This window comes from Carassius carassius, chromosome 36, assembly GCF_963082965.1.
Source record: "Carassius carassius chromosome 36, fCarCar2.1, whole genome shotgun sequence".
Lineage (NCBI taxonomy): Eukaryota > Metazoa > Chordata > Actinopteri > Cypriniformes > Cyprinidae > Carassius > Carassius carassius.
The window spans coordinates 3,432,836-3,450,535 of record NC_081790.1 but is presented as its reverse complement, the minus strand read 5'-3'; the positions used below and the strand labels follow the sequence as shown (position 1 = coordinate 3,450,535).

The 17,700-nt window shown below is 34.9% G+C and overlaps 1 protein-coding gene across 2 annotated transcripts in view; it reads left to right on the top strand.

Annotated features, from left to right (window-relative positions):
* Positions 1–475: 475 nt before the first annotated feature.
* The window catches only part of LOC132116933 (potassium channel subfamily T member 1-like), a 37,985-nt gene continuing 20,760 nt past the window's right edge, over positions 476–17,700 (top strand). Inside the window, exons 1-16 of one of the 2 annotated variants that reach the window (XM_059525839.1) lie at positions 476–835; positions 1,105–1,245; positions 4,990–5,069; positions 5,180–5,282; positions 7,789–7,830; positions 7,945–7,993; positions 9,321–9,380; positions 9,550–9,624; positions 9,708–9,791; positions 9,867–9,961; positions 11,117–11,300; positions 12,240–12,404; positions 12,499–12,635; positions 12,896–12,959; positions 14,820–14,928; positions 15,095–15,203. In XM_059525839.1, the coding sequence (XP_059381822.1) occupies positions 690–835; positions 1,105–1,245; positions 4,990–5,069; positions 5,180–5,282; positions 7,789–7,830; positions 7,945–7,993; positions 9,321–9,380; positions 9,550–9,624; positions 9,708–9,791; positions 9,867–9,961; positions 11,117–11,300; positions 12,240–12,404; positions 12,499–12,635; positions 12,896–12,959; positions 14,820–14,928; positions 15,095–15,203 (1,643 nt within the window). In that variant the 5' untranslated portion in view covers positions 476–689. The remainder of the gene's footprint in view (positions 836–1,104; positions 1,246–4,989; positions 5,070–5,179; positions 5,283–7,788; positions 7,831–7,944; positions 7,994–9,320; positions 9,381–9,549; positions 9,625–9,707; positions 9,792–9,866; positions 9,962–11,116; positions 11,301–12,239; positions 12,405–12,498; positions 12,636–12,895; positions 12,960–14,819; positions 14,929–15,094; positions 15,204–17,700) is intronic. The other variant, XM_059525838.1, reaches the window with a different exon arrangement.

Here is a 17,700-nt window from a genome sequence, read left to right as displayed (position 1 = left end):
CGTTTCATTCCAACAGTGGTAAATTAATATGGTAACCAATCGGTACCATGGTACATGTCAAAGTGATTCAATAAATATGGTATTGTGGCAGGCTACTGCTTGGACTTTTAATAATAAATAATTAAGGAAAAAAATATTTTCCCTATAGAAGTTTAATTACTTTTTTCCCGCAGGGGGAATCACAATTTTAACCCTTTTTTAACCCTTATATACCGGTAAAATTAATTCAGTGCTGTAGTCTGCCTTTTCTAAGAAATGAAGTCTACAACTCTGTTGCTATGCTACTGTGAATAGATGTGGCCTTGGCAACTAAAAAGATGTGTTTTTACAAAGTAATAGTTATTTTCCATGAATAAGATGCTGTTCAAGGCTGTCCAGCACACGGCGCTGTGTCTGACACTTTAAAATGCCACGACGATCTTACCTCTCAATGTTATTTGATGTAGAAGTTGAAAGAATCCGGTACGCACCACAGGTTTGTTTTAAAAATCATAAAGTACAAGTGAAGATTGATTGAATTTCAGATCCGCTGATTTTTCATAGGCTTTGTTTGCTCAACATGTTTCTTGGGGTGATATACTTTTACCTCAAAAGCTTTTACCTCAAAAAGTTTTTATCCGTCTTCTTGATGTGGACAGTTTAACCGTTGACTGGATAACGGTTTTATTTTTTAAATCACAGAGCGTGCGATGCCTGGCCTGGCTCATGAGGAAGAAAAAGTGTCAGTGATGTTTTCGTCCGCGCGCCGCTCGCCGGATGAAAAGATGAGCGGCGCGTGCTACACCAACCACACATTTGAATACGATGATGGGAGCACGCGCACCGCGCGCCTGAGGTAAAGTGCGCGCACATATGTTTTCAGAACAAAGTTTGAAATGAGATTTCGTTTTCTTGAATTTTTTTAAACTACTTTTAAACTACATACCAAATTCCCTGTGAGAACGCGTTATGTTGTAAATTTATTATGGTGAATTTTGGCTTGTTAATGCAGTTATTACCCTCAAAACGTCACAGGCTTTGCTTCAGAAGACACTTAGCTTGCTTTTGTAAATGTCAGATAGTCTCTTTACCACTATGTCTCTGTGTGTTTTCTGTCAATGTTAGTCCAAGATGTGGGGGCAGAGGGGTGGTTTTAAATGTGCAGGACCTCGAGATGACCACTGGAGCATCTGTTGTTCCATCCCTTCAAACCTTCTTCTGGTTCCGAGACCTGTTGCTAGGAGACCAGACATTTCATGATGATAGGTACATGCATAGTGATGTTTACCAGCTCTGGGTAGTAATTGATTCATCTGGATTACGTGTAAGATTTACATTATAAAATATAATCATAATCAGATTACAGTTACTTTTTATACACTACATGATTACATAGTATTCACACAATGGCAGTAATTTATTAATGATTTACTGATCCATCCAAATTCTTATGTTTCTTCCTAAAAATTTTCCTTTCTAAAAAAACTCTACCACTTAGAAACATTTGTAAAGTCTTCCAGGTTTATGGAACTGAACACACCACCCACTAGTTCATTTGGGAAACCTTGGTGTAACATAATGTCATGATGTTGATAACAAATGGAATAGATTTTCTTACAAGTTAGGTCAAAAGAAATCTATAAGTAATTAAAAAGTATCAGAATGCATTACCTAATGTGTAGATTACAAACTACAAATTCTGTCATGTAATTTGTAATCAGTAATAATAGGCTACAATTTGTTAGTAATCTACTCAGCACTGTTTATTGTCCAGTTTTACCATTACTTCACCTGCAACATCATACCTGTCTTATTGAAAGCCAGCAGTCAGAATTACATCCAAAAGACCAGCAGATACAATGAAATAATGTTTGTTTAGCTTTAACCTGGCAGAAAATACAATGAGCGAAATAATATGATAATGTCAGGTTAGTCATGGTAGGTTAGTACTTACTGACATCACAAAAAAAGATTAGAAGATGCATGCAGATGTGCATTTCACCTAGACAGACACTGCATCCAAAATTGAATACTTCCTTAATATGTATAGTATGCGAAAAAGATGAGTACTATGTCCTAATTTATCATATTTGAAAAAGAGTATGCAAAAAGTTTTCTGAAGTGCGCATTCAATGGGCACTCACTATCCCACGAGACCACGGGAGAGGATTTGTGAATGGCATTGAAGTGAAGCAACTAATGCTGTAAGTCACATGAACATATCATGGCAGATGTGGTATGTCTGAAGTTGATTCATATTACCCATATTCATACTATATAGCAAATACTTTTTTAATGGTAATGAAGTACATTCAAATTCAAATGTAGCATCTGATCAGACATCTGTGCAATTTTGGAAGCACTGAGAGTGTTTGTACTGTATGTAAGGTAAGCAATTGCAGTGCAACATGCTAAAAACACTTAGCAACCACATAGTGATCCCTTGGAAACCAACTAGAACATTCAAGGATCTTGGTGTTGAGTTTGCACCACAGAAAGTATCAAAGTCTAGTCATGTTTGCATTTGTTCTTTAAACCGCTGAACAAGAGAACAATAAAAATTTGTCCTTGGCTATTTGGTTCTGGCAAGCCTTGAATATTAAGAAAAAGTCTCATCGTGCATGTGTGTGTGGGCACACGGCCACATCTCTCCAGATCGACAGAAATAGCCTCTTGAGCAGGTTATTATCTGTAATTTCCTGAGAACAGGAGGGAAAGAGAGGGTGGGCATTGCGGAAAGGTGGAAAGTGGGAATAAGCCAAAGAATTGCTCATTTGACTGAAATATTTCAGTTATCTTTTGGTTTGAGTTGCTCCTTCATTCAGAGTTCTCTTTGTAAGCACATTATTTGTACTTCCACCATCACGAAGACAAACACGATTGAGGCATGTTGCTATGATGACAAGTCATTCACTTTACAAAAATCATGCATGTTTAATAAGCTTTATGCATTAACAGAGTGCATATAACGGTAGGTTTGCCACAGCTGTTGTGCATGTCAAAAACGTCCAGCTTATGCCAATTTTCAACAAAGAGATGCTATAGTAAAATGAATAAACAATTAAAGTGCATTGAAATTTTAATGCAGACATACACGACAGAGAGAGACTCTGGCAGGAAAGCACACGCTTGCGCCTGCAATCAAGAGCGTGTGGGCGGGTTATTTTGAACCATGCCGCTGTAGATGATGTACTTCCATAACAATCCTCTCAGCTCAGATCTCCGTACATCCTCGTCTAGAAAGCCTCTGGGTTTTCTCTGTTATGGAACAGAAGAATGCAGTGCCGTCCTGGGTTAACCCGGCTCTGGTCAACTGGAGGCTGGATTCTTTTGGTAGCGATGCTGGGCAGAGGTAGGATAAGACATCTCTAGAGTCACTGCAGTCTTGTGCATGATTGAATATCTTAAAATGTTCACTGAGTCTGGCTTATTTGCTGTTTTCCTCAAGCTGGAAAACTGTAGTGGATTTCAGGTGATGATGAGTGCTGCACTTTTCAGTTGTTATCAAGTTATTTTAGTATTCTTATCAGTTTCACTGTGTTTATATGTAAACCATGCTGAATACAATCACCCATGAATGTTCTAGCTGAAACATATGTAATTTTTGGATGCGGCTCATAATGTTGATGGCTTCATCTCACTTTATGACGGCAATTAAAACCACCGCTCCTGTGGTCTCCATGGGAACTAGCAGACATATCGCATCTCCAGTGAAGATGTCTGGGATTGTAATGTAGAGAATTGCTCTTAGTGCAGAACTATGTAAACAGAGTAAAACATGATGCTGGAAAGAATAAAAAAAAGTCTTTATGCGTCAAAATATCACTGACTGGTTTTACACCCACATGCACAGGAAAACTTACACATCATGTCACATATAGGGATGACAGCATTTTTATTGAAATTATATAACATGATTTATGCCTCGTTATCACTTACATCAATATCTACATGAGTTTTGATGCATAATGTGTTTGTTTTTTAACAAGATTTTAGGTAAAAATTTAGCATATTGCAAAAATGTATATCAAATTTGGCTTTTACTAATTACTTTTACATAGTAATAAATATAGCACTGCTGGCAGACATTTTTTTATGATAAAGCAAACATTTATTTTCCCTCTTTTATTTTCTCTCCATTTGTCTGCCTATATATTGCAAGTACAATTGGTTGAAACTATGTTTTCCACCTCATGATTTGTTGTGCTTTGTAAATACATTTATTACAGTGGCCCCAAAATGTATTTGGTCAGTTAAGTCACACTTTAAAATTATGTATCAATAGTTGTTTCCTTACCATATTTTTATGCAAGTTTTCGGTTGTCACATAATAGAACACATAATAGAAATGGCATGATGCAAATAAAATGTAAAAATACACGTTAAAAAACTTAATAAGATGGATTTTTCTTTAAGGAAATATAAACTTGAACTTAAATAGAAACAAATTTATTGAATAAATTCCTGGAAGTGCAACAAAATCTGACTTTGCCTCAACAGATCATGTGTCTGGATAACTGAGTGGTGCATTTCCATTGCATATCTTCTCAAATGTTGTTTAAGTCATTCTGAAATGCCTGAGCCAAAATCTGCCATCAAAATAATTTTATATAATTTTCTCACATCAGTGCATTCCCAAACATCATGCATTCATCTCTAAAAGCAAGATAGCACTGTTTGTCATTCGTTTCCCCAGCACCATTTATTGCAGCATTCATCTGCATGGTCTGAGGCACAAGTAATTATTATGTAGGGAAAAAGAGGCATCCCCCAGTGCAACAGCTTTTTATTCTTTTATTGCTGATACTTTGTTCTCTTTAACAAATTGGATGGAAACTATGAAAGGTGCTTTATTAGCAAATGTTTTAATGCGATATTCCGATTTTACCAAGTTTAATCCACAACTGACCTAATGTCACAATCATTCAGTTGTGATTTTAGTCAGTGATTTGTTGACTGGATATTGGTGGAGGTTATAGGACATATGTTTTGTTTTGTTTTTTCCTGCAGGGTCCATGTGGAGTTTTATGTTGATGAGAACACGTTTAAAGAGAGACTCAAACTTTTCTTCATCAAAAACCAAAGATCCAGTAAGTCTGCCTGAACTGTACATATTTACCTCAGAACCTTTATTCTTAACTTTTAACTGATTAACTTCGTCTATTTATGGCCTGTTAATGCACTGACCTTTCACCTCCAGGTTTAAGGATCCGAATATTTAACTTCTGCCTGAAGCTTTTGACATGTGTTCTTTACATAATTCGAGTCATGACGGACAATCCAGCCCAGCTCCGCCACACATGGTCAGAACTGTCTTAAAGGAATAGTGCACCCAAAAATAAAAATTCACTGTTAATTTACTCACCCTCAAGTCATCTAAAATGTAGGTGACTTTTTCTTCAGTATAAAAGTAAAGAATGTAACCGGGTTCCATGGTGATTCATGAAATATAAGTCTGCAACTACCATCACTTGAGTGTCAAAAAAGGAAAATACTGGCAAAACAAATTAATACCCATTGCTCCTGGCAATATATTGAGGCCTTATAAAGTTAAAAGATTGGTCTGTGCAAGAAAGTTTAGTTTGAAACTGTAAAGCATATCCATACACCCTTAACGTTATGGACTCTGCTTTGCCCAGCTAGTGAGGTGAAACAATAAGCATAATTTCAGTCTTGTCACTGATTAGACAGAGAACATTTTCAGATATCCATTTTTTAATCTCAGTAAAACATTGAGAAAGAAAAGAGACAGCCATACTGACATCAGGTTTTGAATTTATATAGATCTTAGTGTCAACTGCATAAAAGTGAAGTGTTCTTAAAAGTTGGCCAAGTGGAAAAATGTAAATACTAAACAGTAAAGGGCCAAAAACCGATCCCTGGGTAACACCAGATTGCACCACACCGACCTTAGATCTGCAACCACCCATCACAATAAACTACTTGCGATCGAAGAGGTAGGACTTAAACCACTTCTATGCAGAATCAGAAACGTAAAAGACGGTCTCTAAATTGGTAATTAAAATAGTGTGATCTATATTGTCAAAAGCAGCACTAAGATCAAGAAAAACCAGTAAAGATAGACAGTCTGTTTATCTGATTGGTTTCCATGAACTGGTTCAAGTAACCACCTATTCAAATTTAAAATTAAAGCATTTTCATTTAAAATTCACCAATTAATTTACATAAAAGTGCAATAATGTAACATTTACTCATATATTATTAAAGCACTCAACAAATGATGTGAAACATAGATGTTTAAAGATAAACTAGTCTTCATCAAATCATCTTTTTAACATTAACAATGAGAAACCATAACAACTTTTATTTTGCCCTTTCATTCAAGTACTAAGTTCACACATGCAAATATTAGCAGCTTATCGGTCTTTGGTCTGGGTTGAACTGATTATTCTGTTCAGTGACTGCTGGAGGAACTGGAGGACTGAATCATTCATTTCCAGTCAGAGTGACTGTAACACATCTAGAAGTGTGTTTTGATTGAGTAACTTATAGATCTGTGCTGCTTAAGCCACAAACTGTTTCAGACGGTTCATTTTGATTTGGTGAACTGATTCATCCAGTTGACAAAAAGAATCTGTTCAAAAGAGTCTGGACCATTTGTTTGTGGCTCACAGGATTACAGGTAATAATATTGTAAATAATGCTGTTTCTTGCACAGACTGATTGTTTTGCTTCATAAGACCTCAGTTAATTGTCAGTATCCAAAGGTATCAATTTTGTCTTGCTTGTATACAGTTTGTCTTTTTGACTCCCGAAGTGACAGTAACAATTGACTTGCATTTTATGACTCAGTAAGGACCACGGTTTCAGCTAAAAATCTTCTTTACTGTTTTTCTGAAGAAAAAAAGTCACCTGCATCTTGGATGGCCTGAAGGTGAGTAAATTAACAGCACTTTTTTTTTTTTTGGTCAACAGTTCTTTTAAAGGGATACTCCATCCCAAAATGAAAATTTTGTCATTATTTACTTACCGCCATGTCGTTCCAAACCCGTAAAAGCTTCATTCATCTTTCGAACACAATTTAAGATATTTTGGATAAAAACAGGTAGGCTTGAGACTGTCCCATAGACTGCCAAAGAAATAACAGTGTCAAGGTCCAGGAAAGTATGAAATGCATCGTAAGAGTAGTCCATCTGCCATCAGTGCTTTAACCGTAATGTTATGAAGCGACAACAATATTTTTTGTACACGAAGAAAACAAAAATAACAAATTTATTCAACAATTCCTCACTTCTGTGTCTCTCCAAATCAGCGTAGTGCCATTTTGGCAATTCTGAGCAGCACACAGACGGGGTACACTCTTCTGTGTCAGCCGCGCCACAAGGATACGTTTTTTACATGTATTTACACTTTGGTTTGAAAGCAAACTACGCATCTGCGCAGCGTGGAGAGTACGGCATCTGATGGATATAGATGGACTACTCTTACGATGCTTTTCAAACTTTCCTGGACCATGACACTGTTATTTATTTGGCAGTCTATGGGACAGTCTCAAGCCTACCTGTTTTTATCCAAAATATCTTAAACTGTGTTACGAAGACAAACTGAGCTTTTACGGGTTTGGAACAACATGGGGATAAGTGATTAATGACTACATTTTCGTTTTGGGATGGAGTAACCCTTTAATGTTTATGAGTGTAAAATGGCTTATAGTGCATTATTACCATGACTAATTTTTTTTTCTGGTATTAGAGAATATTTATTAATATTTAAAGAAAGTTAGTGAATCCTTTCTTATGCTGCAGTAAAATACCCCTATAGATTGATGCGTCACTCCTCTCTCTACAGCGTCAACTGCAACAGCACCACGCAGAACAACGAGATCAACTGGTGAGACAAACCATTAGCATCAAACTGCGCTTTATTTTCAGTTATGGGCAGATGTGATTCGAGGATGATTTCATGCTTCTTATTTATTCTCACTAATCTGCCTCTTTCTCCCAGGGAACTGATATTCTGGGTAGACAGAAAAGTACCAGTTTGGGCCATTCAGGTGAGTCCAAAGAAAAGCAAACATTTATATGGTAACACTTTACAATAAGGTTTCATTTGTTAAGTAAGGTATAATGTACAGTACATCCAGCCAGTTGTTAGCGCAGTATAATGCCCAACAGGTTCATCAGTGTATTGTATAAGACTCAAGGGCTTTATTATGCGATAACTACCAGCTTGGTGTACATTATCCTACTTATTACACGGCTGCTTGCCATAAAAGTAGATAATAAGACACAAAACATTGATCAGCAACAACGGGCATGATGACTTGCAGTTTTCCCGAATGATCCTCTGTTATTAGTTTTAACGGATGTTATCGGGAATAACAGACCTCGGAATGTCGTGATTGACCAATTAGAATCTAGTATTCCAGAGAGTCATGTAATAACAGTTGATAACTATATTAGTTAACATGAACAGCATCTATTAGTCGTTAATGTTAATGTTAAGTTTAACATTTTCTAAGACATTATTAAAATCAAAAGTTGCATCTGTTAATTAGTTAAAGCGCTGTGAGCTAACATGAGCATTTTAATCTAGCATTAACAAAGGTTAATAAATGTGGGAAAATATGTTGTTAATTGTTAGTTTATTTTAGTTAATGCATTAACTAGTGTTTAAAAATGAGACCATTTGTGTTACCATTTATATTTAAATGTATTTCTTGATCCTTTGAAACACTGCTTTAGCAATCTTTAGTTTTGAATCTGTGTGGTTCAGAATCAAACTGCCAGCACGCAAGCCTTTGCTTCGAACCTTGTTTTCAAAATATTTCAAAATTATAATTGTTTGCCACTACGCTGAAAATAAATTGGTGTGTAAACAGTTTTCACTTAGAAATTGCAAGTCAATTTTACAAATAATATCAAAGAAATAGCAAGTGGCACACCGAATAAAACATGAAATTTTGAAGTAGAAAGACTAACTACTAGACTAACTAGACAAAGTAATGTCTAATAATTCACAAAACATGAATAAAACACATATTTTACAGAACCTTCACATTTAATGCTTTTTAAATATTAGTAGATTACATTTTATTGAATATATGTTCATCACAAAATTTGCAATTTCATTGTTAAAAGTGTAATAATACAAGTTTTTGTTGCGTTTTACGATTTTGACCAGTAGGTGGCTGTAGTGTTTCTCATTATAAAGCACTTGTGATACTCAGGTCTGCTCTTTAAATTCAGTACTGTTGGTACTTTTGGCTTCTGTATAATAAACTGTGCTTGAGTTTTCCCTATACATTAATAATTGTAATGTCCTGTGTGCTGAAATTTCACTCTTAGCTGTTTTTTTTTTTTGCACATTTTTTTCATCAGGTTATTGTAGCATCCATTAGTTTCATGGAGGCCATGTTGCTAATGTACCTCAGCTACAAGGTGAGTTTGTATGCATATGTGCAAAGCGTAAAAGTGTTTACAGATTTTTCACACTCAGTTTGCTCTGAATCTGAGACCTGAAGTGTCTAGTTACTGCATTTTGCTTTGGCACAATCACAACTGTTTGTTCCTGATATTTTCGAAACAGATTGTATTATTATTTTTTCAGGGTAATTTATGGGAGCAGATATTTCAGGTGTCTTTCCTGTTGGAGATGTTAAATACTGTCCCTTTCATCATAACGGTAAAAAGCATATTACGAATAATAATATCGCAAACGACATCTGATAATAAAATCTGACCTCTATGATTCTCTCTCTGTGTCAGATCTTCTGGCCTCCTCTCAGAAATCTGTTTATCCCAGTGTTTCTCAACTGCTGGCTGGCCAAGTGTGCTCTGGAGAGCATGATAGTGAGTGTTCACCATTCCCAAATATGCAATGTATGCAATGCTATACAGAAACCAGATGACATGTGTGTGTTACAGAATGATCTTCACCGGGCCATTCAGAGAACACACTCGGCCATGTTCAACCAGGTCCTCATTCTTATCTGCACTCTTTTATGTCTCGTATTCACTGGGTAAGAATCATTTTCCTTTGGTGTGGGGCCGGGCGATATATCCAGAAATTTTTGGTCAATCAAAATGCACACTTTTAAATGTAAACTATGGTATTAAGCATGTTTAAATCTCATTGCCTTTATTTAAAAAATCCAAACAAGAATAAGAGCTTCTTTCGTTTTACAAAACTGGCTTTTGCAAACTTCTCCATTCACCATTTCATGTTATTGGAGGCTTTTTGATCAAGATTTATTTCATTTTAAATAATTTGTCATTATATATGTATTTTTTTGTATATACATTTTCAGCACATGCCATTTTATTTTGTAATTATTGTTTTTAATGTAATTGTATTTTTTATTAATATTAATTATAATTTTTTTATTACAATTTAGTTTTATATTTACTTCTTTCAGCACACATCATTTTATTTTCAAGATTACTTTTGTTAATATTTTTGAAATAGCGTTTAATTTTATTAATGCCTGAATTTATTTATTTATAAAAAATTGCATTTACTGAAATTTTATTTACTCTCTTTCAGCACATAATTTTATTGTCAAGATTATCTTTTTTAGATTTACATATACATTTACATTTATTCATTTAGCAGATGCTTTTATCCAAAGCGACTTACAGATGAGTAAAATCTATTAAATCAGTTATTATTATTATTATTTACTGTATCATTCAGCACATTATTTTATTGTCAAGATTTTTTTTTTAATTAGTTTTTATTTAAGCTATATATATATATATTTAAAATCATTTTTATTAAAAATTTAGTTTTTCTCTTTTAGCACACGTAATTTTATTTTTAAGCTTGTTTGATTGTTTTTTCGTTGTTAAAATGAATTGTGCTTTATTTACGCAACAAATTTATTTTGAGAATTTAAATACATGATTTATTTATTTTAATTTATTTTAAGTTTTATAGCTTCTCTCCATATTTGACAGCAGCAGTACAAGCACTAGCAGAAAAGCTTGGCAAAACAGTATCTAAGGAGGGTGGGGCTTAACAAAGACCATCCAATCCTATCATGCATCTTGCACAACCACAATATGTGCTATATTTTTGTTGATTGTATTACTTCAACAGGTGTATCACCCACCTCTACTCTTTATCGAAAGCCGTTCGTTCTTTAGCTACATTGAAGTCTCTCTGTCTCTTTCAGCGCATGTGGTATCCAGCATTTAGAGCGTGCTGGTAAGAAGAGTCTGTCTCTCTTCAACGCTTTGTATTTTTGCATCGTGACCTTCTCTACGGTGGGCTTCGGCGATGTGACGCCGCAGATCTGGCCGTCTCAGCTGCTGGTGGTGGTGATGATCTGCGTGGCCCTGGTTGTGCTCCCTCTACAGGTCAGAGGAGTCAAGCACTTTTTAAATGTATCAAAACAATGGTACTATTTCAATTCACTCGACTTCACTGATGAAGCAAGAAATAAACCTTAACATAAAAGTCAAGATTGTAATTTTATTGTTTGTTTTTATATTTCTATTTGTTTCATTTAATTTCACTTCAATTTTCTGTTTATTATATTTTTTTATTTACAGTCTGTCTATCATTACTGACTTGACTATGAGCACAGCAAATGTTAAAAATATTTTTTTACAAATGTTTTCAGATTTTAAAATAATGTAAAGTTTTATTACTATGTTTAATTTTTTTTTTTATTAAAAGTTAAGTTATTTATTAGATTTTTTTCAGAACATGCCATTCTTATTATTGTATTTGTTTAATTTAATTGCATTTTATTAATATTTTATTTTTTATTTTTTTTATTTTACTTATTTATTTACTATTTTTTACGTACTCTCTGTCTGCTACAGACTTGATTTAAAACAGTCAATGATCTTTCAAAGTGTTTGTTCCTTTATTTTTTTTAAAACCAAACAAGAAATAAAGCTTCGGTAGTTTCAGAAAAACAAGTATTTGCAAACCACTCCATTCACCAATTTCATTTTCATTCACCAATTTCCAATTTCAGGCTAATATTGCCATTTTAAGAAGTTTTTTTTATTGTATTTGTTCAATTTAAGTTTCATTAATAATTTAATTAATTTTTTTATTTATTCTCTTTTTTTTTAGCACATGCCGTTTTATTTCCAAGATTATTTTTCTTACATTTTGTTGTATTTGTATTTTTATTAATAACTGAATTAAGTCAGAACTTGTTTTATTTACTGTCTTTATTTATTAATTTTACTGTCTGTCTACTCAAATACTGACTTGACTATGCCGATGATCTTGAAGTATTTTTTGTTTTTACCATGCGTCTCTTTATCCTCTGGCTGTAGTTTGAGGAGTTGATCTATCTGTGGATGGAAAGGCAGAAATCTGGAGGAAACTACAGCAGACATCGAGCTCAGACAGAGAGACACGTGGTCTTATGTGTCAGTACTCTCAAAATCGACCTACTCATGGACTTCCTCAATGAATTCTACGCTCATCCTCACACACAGGTGTCTATTCGTCTGTCTTTGTGTGTTTAATCTTGTCTGATGTTTACAGTATTTTGTCCTAGTTTGATCACATGTTGTGTTTGTGCATGTTTAGGATTATTACGTGGTCATCTTGTGTCCATGTGAGGTGGACGTCCAGGTGAGGAGGATTTTGCAGATCCCTCTCTGGTCACAGAGGGTCATCTACCTTCAAGGCTCCGCCCTCAAAAACCAGGATTTACTGAGAGCCAAGTGAGTGACAGCCTCACTGACCAATCACAGCATTGTTTTTATAGGGCTGCACAACTAATGGATACAATTAATTAAAATCTGATCGCTAGGGAGTATTAGTTTATTCTGTGCTCTTATATACTTGTATTTAAGCCTGTCCCCAACAATACAGTTTACTCATTGTTTGAAGGAGAGCAAAATGTGGAATAGCATACTTTTTTGGATTCTGTGATTGGTCTGCTTCGTTAATTGCCCTGTGATTGGTCGCTTTTGTTCTGTAGGATGGACGATGCAGAAGCTTGTTTTATTCTCAGCAGCAGGAATGAAGCTGATCGCATGGCGGCAGTGAGTGTTCACAAAAACCAATCATCTTTTATTTATCGTTCATGTGTATTGAGTAGGGGTGTAATGATTCACTCGTCTTCTCGATGTAACGATTACAAGCTACTAGCATTTTATTTTGTGAAAATGAGATAAAGACGTTTTCACACTGAAAGAGAAGTGATCTCGCTCTTATAGACGTGCCAGGCTTTAGCTGCAGCTAAACTGAATAAAAGCAAAATGAACTGATGAAAGGTTAAGAAACAAAAAACACAATAAATAAATACAATTTATGAATGATGCAGTGCTAATTGACATCATTTATTACAGTAAGTAAACTATAAAGTATATTTTCTACCTTATTCTGTGCAGAAAATTAAAATAATAGCTAATTAAATGTAGTATATAAAACAATCATAAAATTGTCATTAGGAAAAAAATTATCGTTTAGAAATGAGTGATTATTGTCTAGCAGTATATTTGATTTCTTACAGCAAATTAAAAGTAATAAAAAAGAAGAGAATTCCTTGTAAAAAAAAATGTATAATAATTATGATAATATATAGGCTACATACATAAAATGATTGTATTCGACATTTCTGTCACTTCTGAAATGATGGCTACGCCCCTGGTGTGACAAAATGTTAGCCTATACATAATACTCTTAAAGCTCTTTTTTTAAATCTTGGCTTACATAAATTTTTACGTATGCCATCTCATGCCATAGCATCATTAAACTAGCATCTAACAATGGACAAAATGTTTTTTTTTTTTTTCTGACCTATGGTTCTCTAACCATAAAGGCTGCTGTATCGTCTAAATTTGCAAAAATCGTTCTTGAATCAAATCGAAAACATATGAATCGTGAATCGAATCGAATCGCTGCCTACCCAAAGATTCACAGCCCTAGTGAGGAAGTTACACATCAATATTTCCTGGTAATACTGTTTGCAATATAAGACTTGGAAAAACTAGAATAAGATCATTCTTCATTTATTTGTCATTTATTGATTCATAGTTGTTGTTTTTTATATATATCTGAAATTCAATAATGATTTTTAGCACAATTAAACAGCGCAAAGGCAGATTTAACTGAACAATACACACTGAAAAATTGAAAGAAAGAAAGAACAGTGCAAAACAACACTATTCTACAATTCAAAGGCAGATTTAACCCAGTAAAAACACACAAATATACACAACAAAAAACAAACATAAACAGAAAAAAAAACATAGAAAGAAAAATCTGAAAAAGCACACAACATTTATTTCAAATTCAAAAGCAGATTACACAATAAAAAACTATGGAAGGCCGTTTCTGCCACTGAATAAAAAAAAAATTTTTTAAAGATAATTGCGACTTTTTATCTCACAATCTTGACTTTTTTTTCCTCAGAATTGCGTGATACAAACTTGCAGTTCTGACTTTTTTTCATAACTGCATGATATAAACCCACAATTGCAAGTTTAAAAGGTCATAATTGTGAGATATAAACTCGCAATGTCAGTCTCATACCCCAACCCCCCTCCCCAAAAATTGGACTTTAACTCGTGATTGCGAGTTTTAATCACGCAGTTCTGAATTAATAACTGCCAATTATGGTTTTATAAAATCAGAATTGTGAGATATTCAATTGCAATTTCGAGAAAAAATGAATTTCAAGAAAAAGTCGCAATAAAATTTTTTTATCATTATTATTCAGTGGTGGAAACGGGCTTCAACATTAAACTACAATAATAAAAAAAATAATAATAATAAATGATTTAACAACATTATATTACAGTCACATGCTATCATTTGTTTTACACATTCAATCCAGTTGGATTATCAAATGTATATATTATTTAATAAACAGATATTGATTAGTATTGCTGTATTGACAGGATCACCAGACCATTCTGAGGGCCTGGGCTGTGAAAGACTTCGCGCCGAACTGCCCTCTTTACGTCCAGATTCTCAAACCTGAAAACAAGTTCCATGTTAAATTTGCAGGTACTAGTTTGCCTTTATTTCACATTCATTTTCTGAATATTGCTCACTCTCTCTGCATCCTGAATTATTTCTTTTCTTCTCACTTTCATTTGAACCCCTTGAATGACTCATTTTAGAAACCGTCAGCCATCTTGGCTCTGAGCAGAATGTCTGTTTCTTACCGCAGATCACGTAGTGTGTGAAGAAGAGTTTAAATATGCCATGTTGGCTCTGAACTGTCTGTGTCCGGCCACCTCTACGCTGATCACCCTACTGGTCCACACATCTCGAGGACAGTGAGTCACAACTATGAAGTTATTTAGTCAAGTTAGTACTCTTAAAAGTGAAGTGTGTTATTTCTGTGCTACTAGCGCCACCACATGGAAAAATAATGACTGTTTTCAGACAGGTTTCCCAAACACACCTTTTGTCATTACCATGTTTTTCAGAACATGGCGTTTTATTGTCAAGTTTTTTTCTTTTTTATTATTATAATTTTTATGAAAGTTGAGTTTTATAAAAAAAAAAAAAGAAAGAAAAAAAAATCAATACACAATAAAAAACTATGGAAGGCCGTTTCTGCCACTGAATATATATATATATATATATATATATATATATATACAGTAGGTGGCCATCCTATCTGGGGCTTACCGCAGCGTGTTAAATTCAGTCGCGTGTAATTAAGTCGCGTGTTAAAATCATTCGCGAAACTACCGCCAGGTGGCGCAAAGGGACGGATTGCGAAATGAATGTAACTGTAATATGAGATAAAAGAAGGAAGTAAAACAACAATAACATTATGATATAACATTGTAACATTTAAAAAAAAAATATATATTTTTCTTTACAATTTGTTAATTTTTAAAATGTAGGATAGTCTTAGGCTACAGTCTACTAAACAAAAATTAAAAGAAGACCTTAACACAAAGGATCATATGCATGCTATTTTTATTAAACAGTAAATAAATATAAGGCCTATATATATATATATATATATATATATAAGCTAAATGTTTTAATTTCATTTTAATTTCGGTTCATTCTTGGTTTAAAAAAATCTTCAGGTTCCATATGCAGAGCGAAATGGGAACGGTCCAGCATTTAGCAATAATTAGTATTAACTCTGTTATTATTCTTGATTTTTTAAACTACCAGCATTTTTTAATTATACCTTATGTGTGACCAAAAATTAAGTATTATTTGTTTCAGCTGTTTGAGCGTGCTGGTGCCTCGCGCACATATTCACTGGAAACAGCAGTCCTTCACCAGACATTCGGCGTGAGCACTTTGACATTGTTAATTATGATTTTTTTTTTTGCTCGATACTGAAACGCACACAGCCTATTTACCTCAAGAATAATAGTTAAGCTTCAAATGGGCAACATCACAAATATGGAAACGTTTGATTTCTCCCGATTGAGAAAGCCTTATGCTTAGCTTTAAATTATTATTATTTTGTTTTTTTTTGTTTTATTACTAAGCCTATATTATTATATACTGCAATTATATTTATCCATTAGAATTATATATTTTTAATTATTGTTTTGTTCTGATAAATTTGTTAAATTTAAAGGATTTGTTGTAAAATATTTTCTTATAGCCTATTTTTTTCCTCTCACAAACTCTGATTTATTTTTTAGCGTGTTTAAAAAAAAAACATGCAGCAAACGAAAATAGGTGATTGATCCCTTAATATGAAACCTATACACGACTCATATTTTTTTTCCTCTGACAAACTTTATTTAATTTTTAGCGTGTTTAAAAAATACAAAATAAAGAAAACATTCAGCAAATAAAAAATAGGCGATTAATCCGTTAAAATGTGTTAAAAATGTGTTACTCTTGGTTAACAGTAATTATAATTATTTTACTTCAGAACAGAGCCTGGGACTTTTTTTTTTCATTGCATCTGAAAATGACTTTGTTCATTACATTGTTACGGATCACTCGGAGACAGAGGAGTAACAGATGAAAGATGTAGTTTATTAAATGGACACAAGCAGAGGAGCGGGAAGTAAGGAGTGGATGGGTGCTGGGATCCGTGCCGGGAAGGAGGGTACCACACACACGCACCGTGGGGTCTTTGGGAGGATCTTGGAGGTAATCCTTGGAGAGAAGACGGAAGAAGAGACTTCGGAGGTTATCCTTGGAGAGAAGGTAAAGAGGAGTTAGTCCTAATAGTTAGCGCAGGAATGATCTTGTCGCAAACGTGACCGGACAATGACTGAGTGCGTGTGTGTGGCTTTTGTGGTGCTGAGGTGGATGAAGGTGATGCGGATCAGGTGGTGGTGATTAGTACTCAGGTGAGGGTGTGCGTCGTGATTGTGTGGAGGAGGAACCTGGCGTGTTTGTGACAGTACCCCCCTCCCCAGGGCCCGTTCCCCGACGTCGTGGTGGGCGTCCTCTACCCCTGGGAGCTGGTCGGTTGGGGTGTCTTGAGTGGAAGGTATCCAGCAAGGAGGGGTCCAAGATGTCGTTGCGTGGGACCCAGGAGCGTTCCTCTGGACCGTAGCCTTCCCAGTCCACTAGATACTCAAGCTGCCCACCACGCCGCCGGGAGTCCAGGATGTCCTTGACCGAGTAGGCTGCGCCGTCATCTAGGAGGAGAGGAGGGGGGGCTTCCGTCTCGCCAGGTTCTGTGGAGGGAAGAACAGAAGGATGGTGAGGTTTCAGGAGTGAGACATGGAATGTGGGGTGAATCCGGTACTCGGGAGGAAGTTGCAGTTTGTAGGTGACCGGATTGATCTGCTGAGTGATAGTGAACGGGCCAATGAATCTGGGACTAAGCTT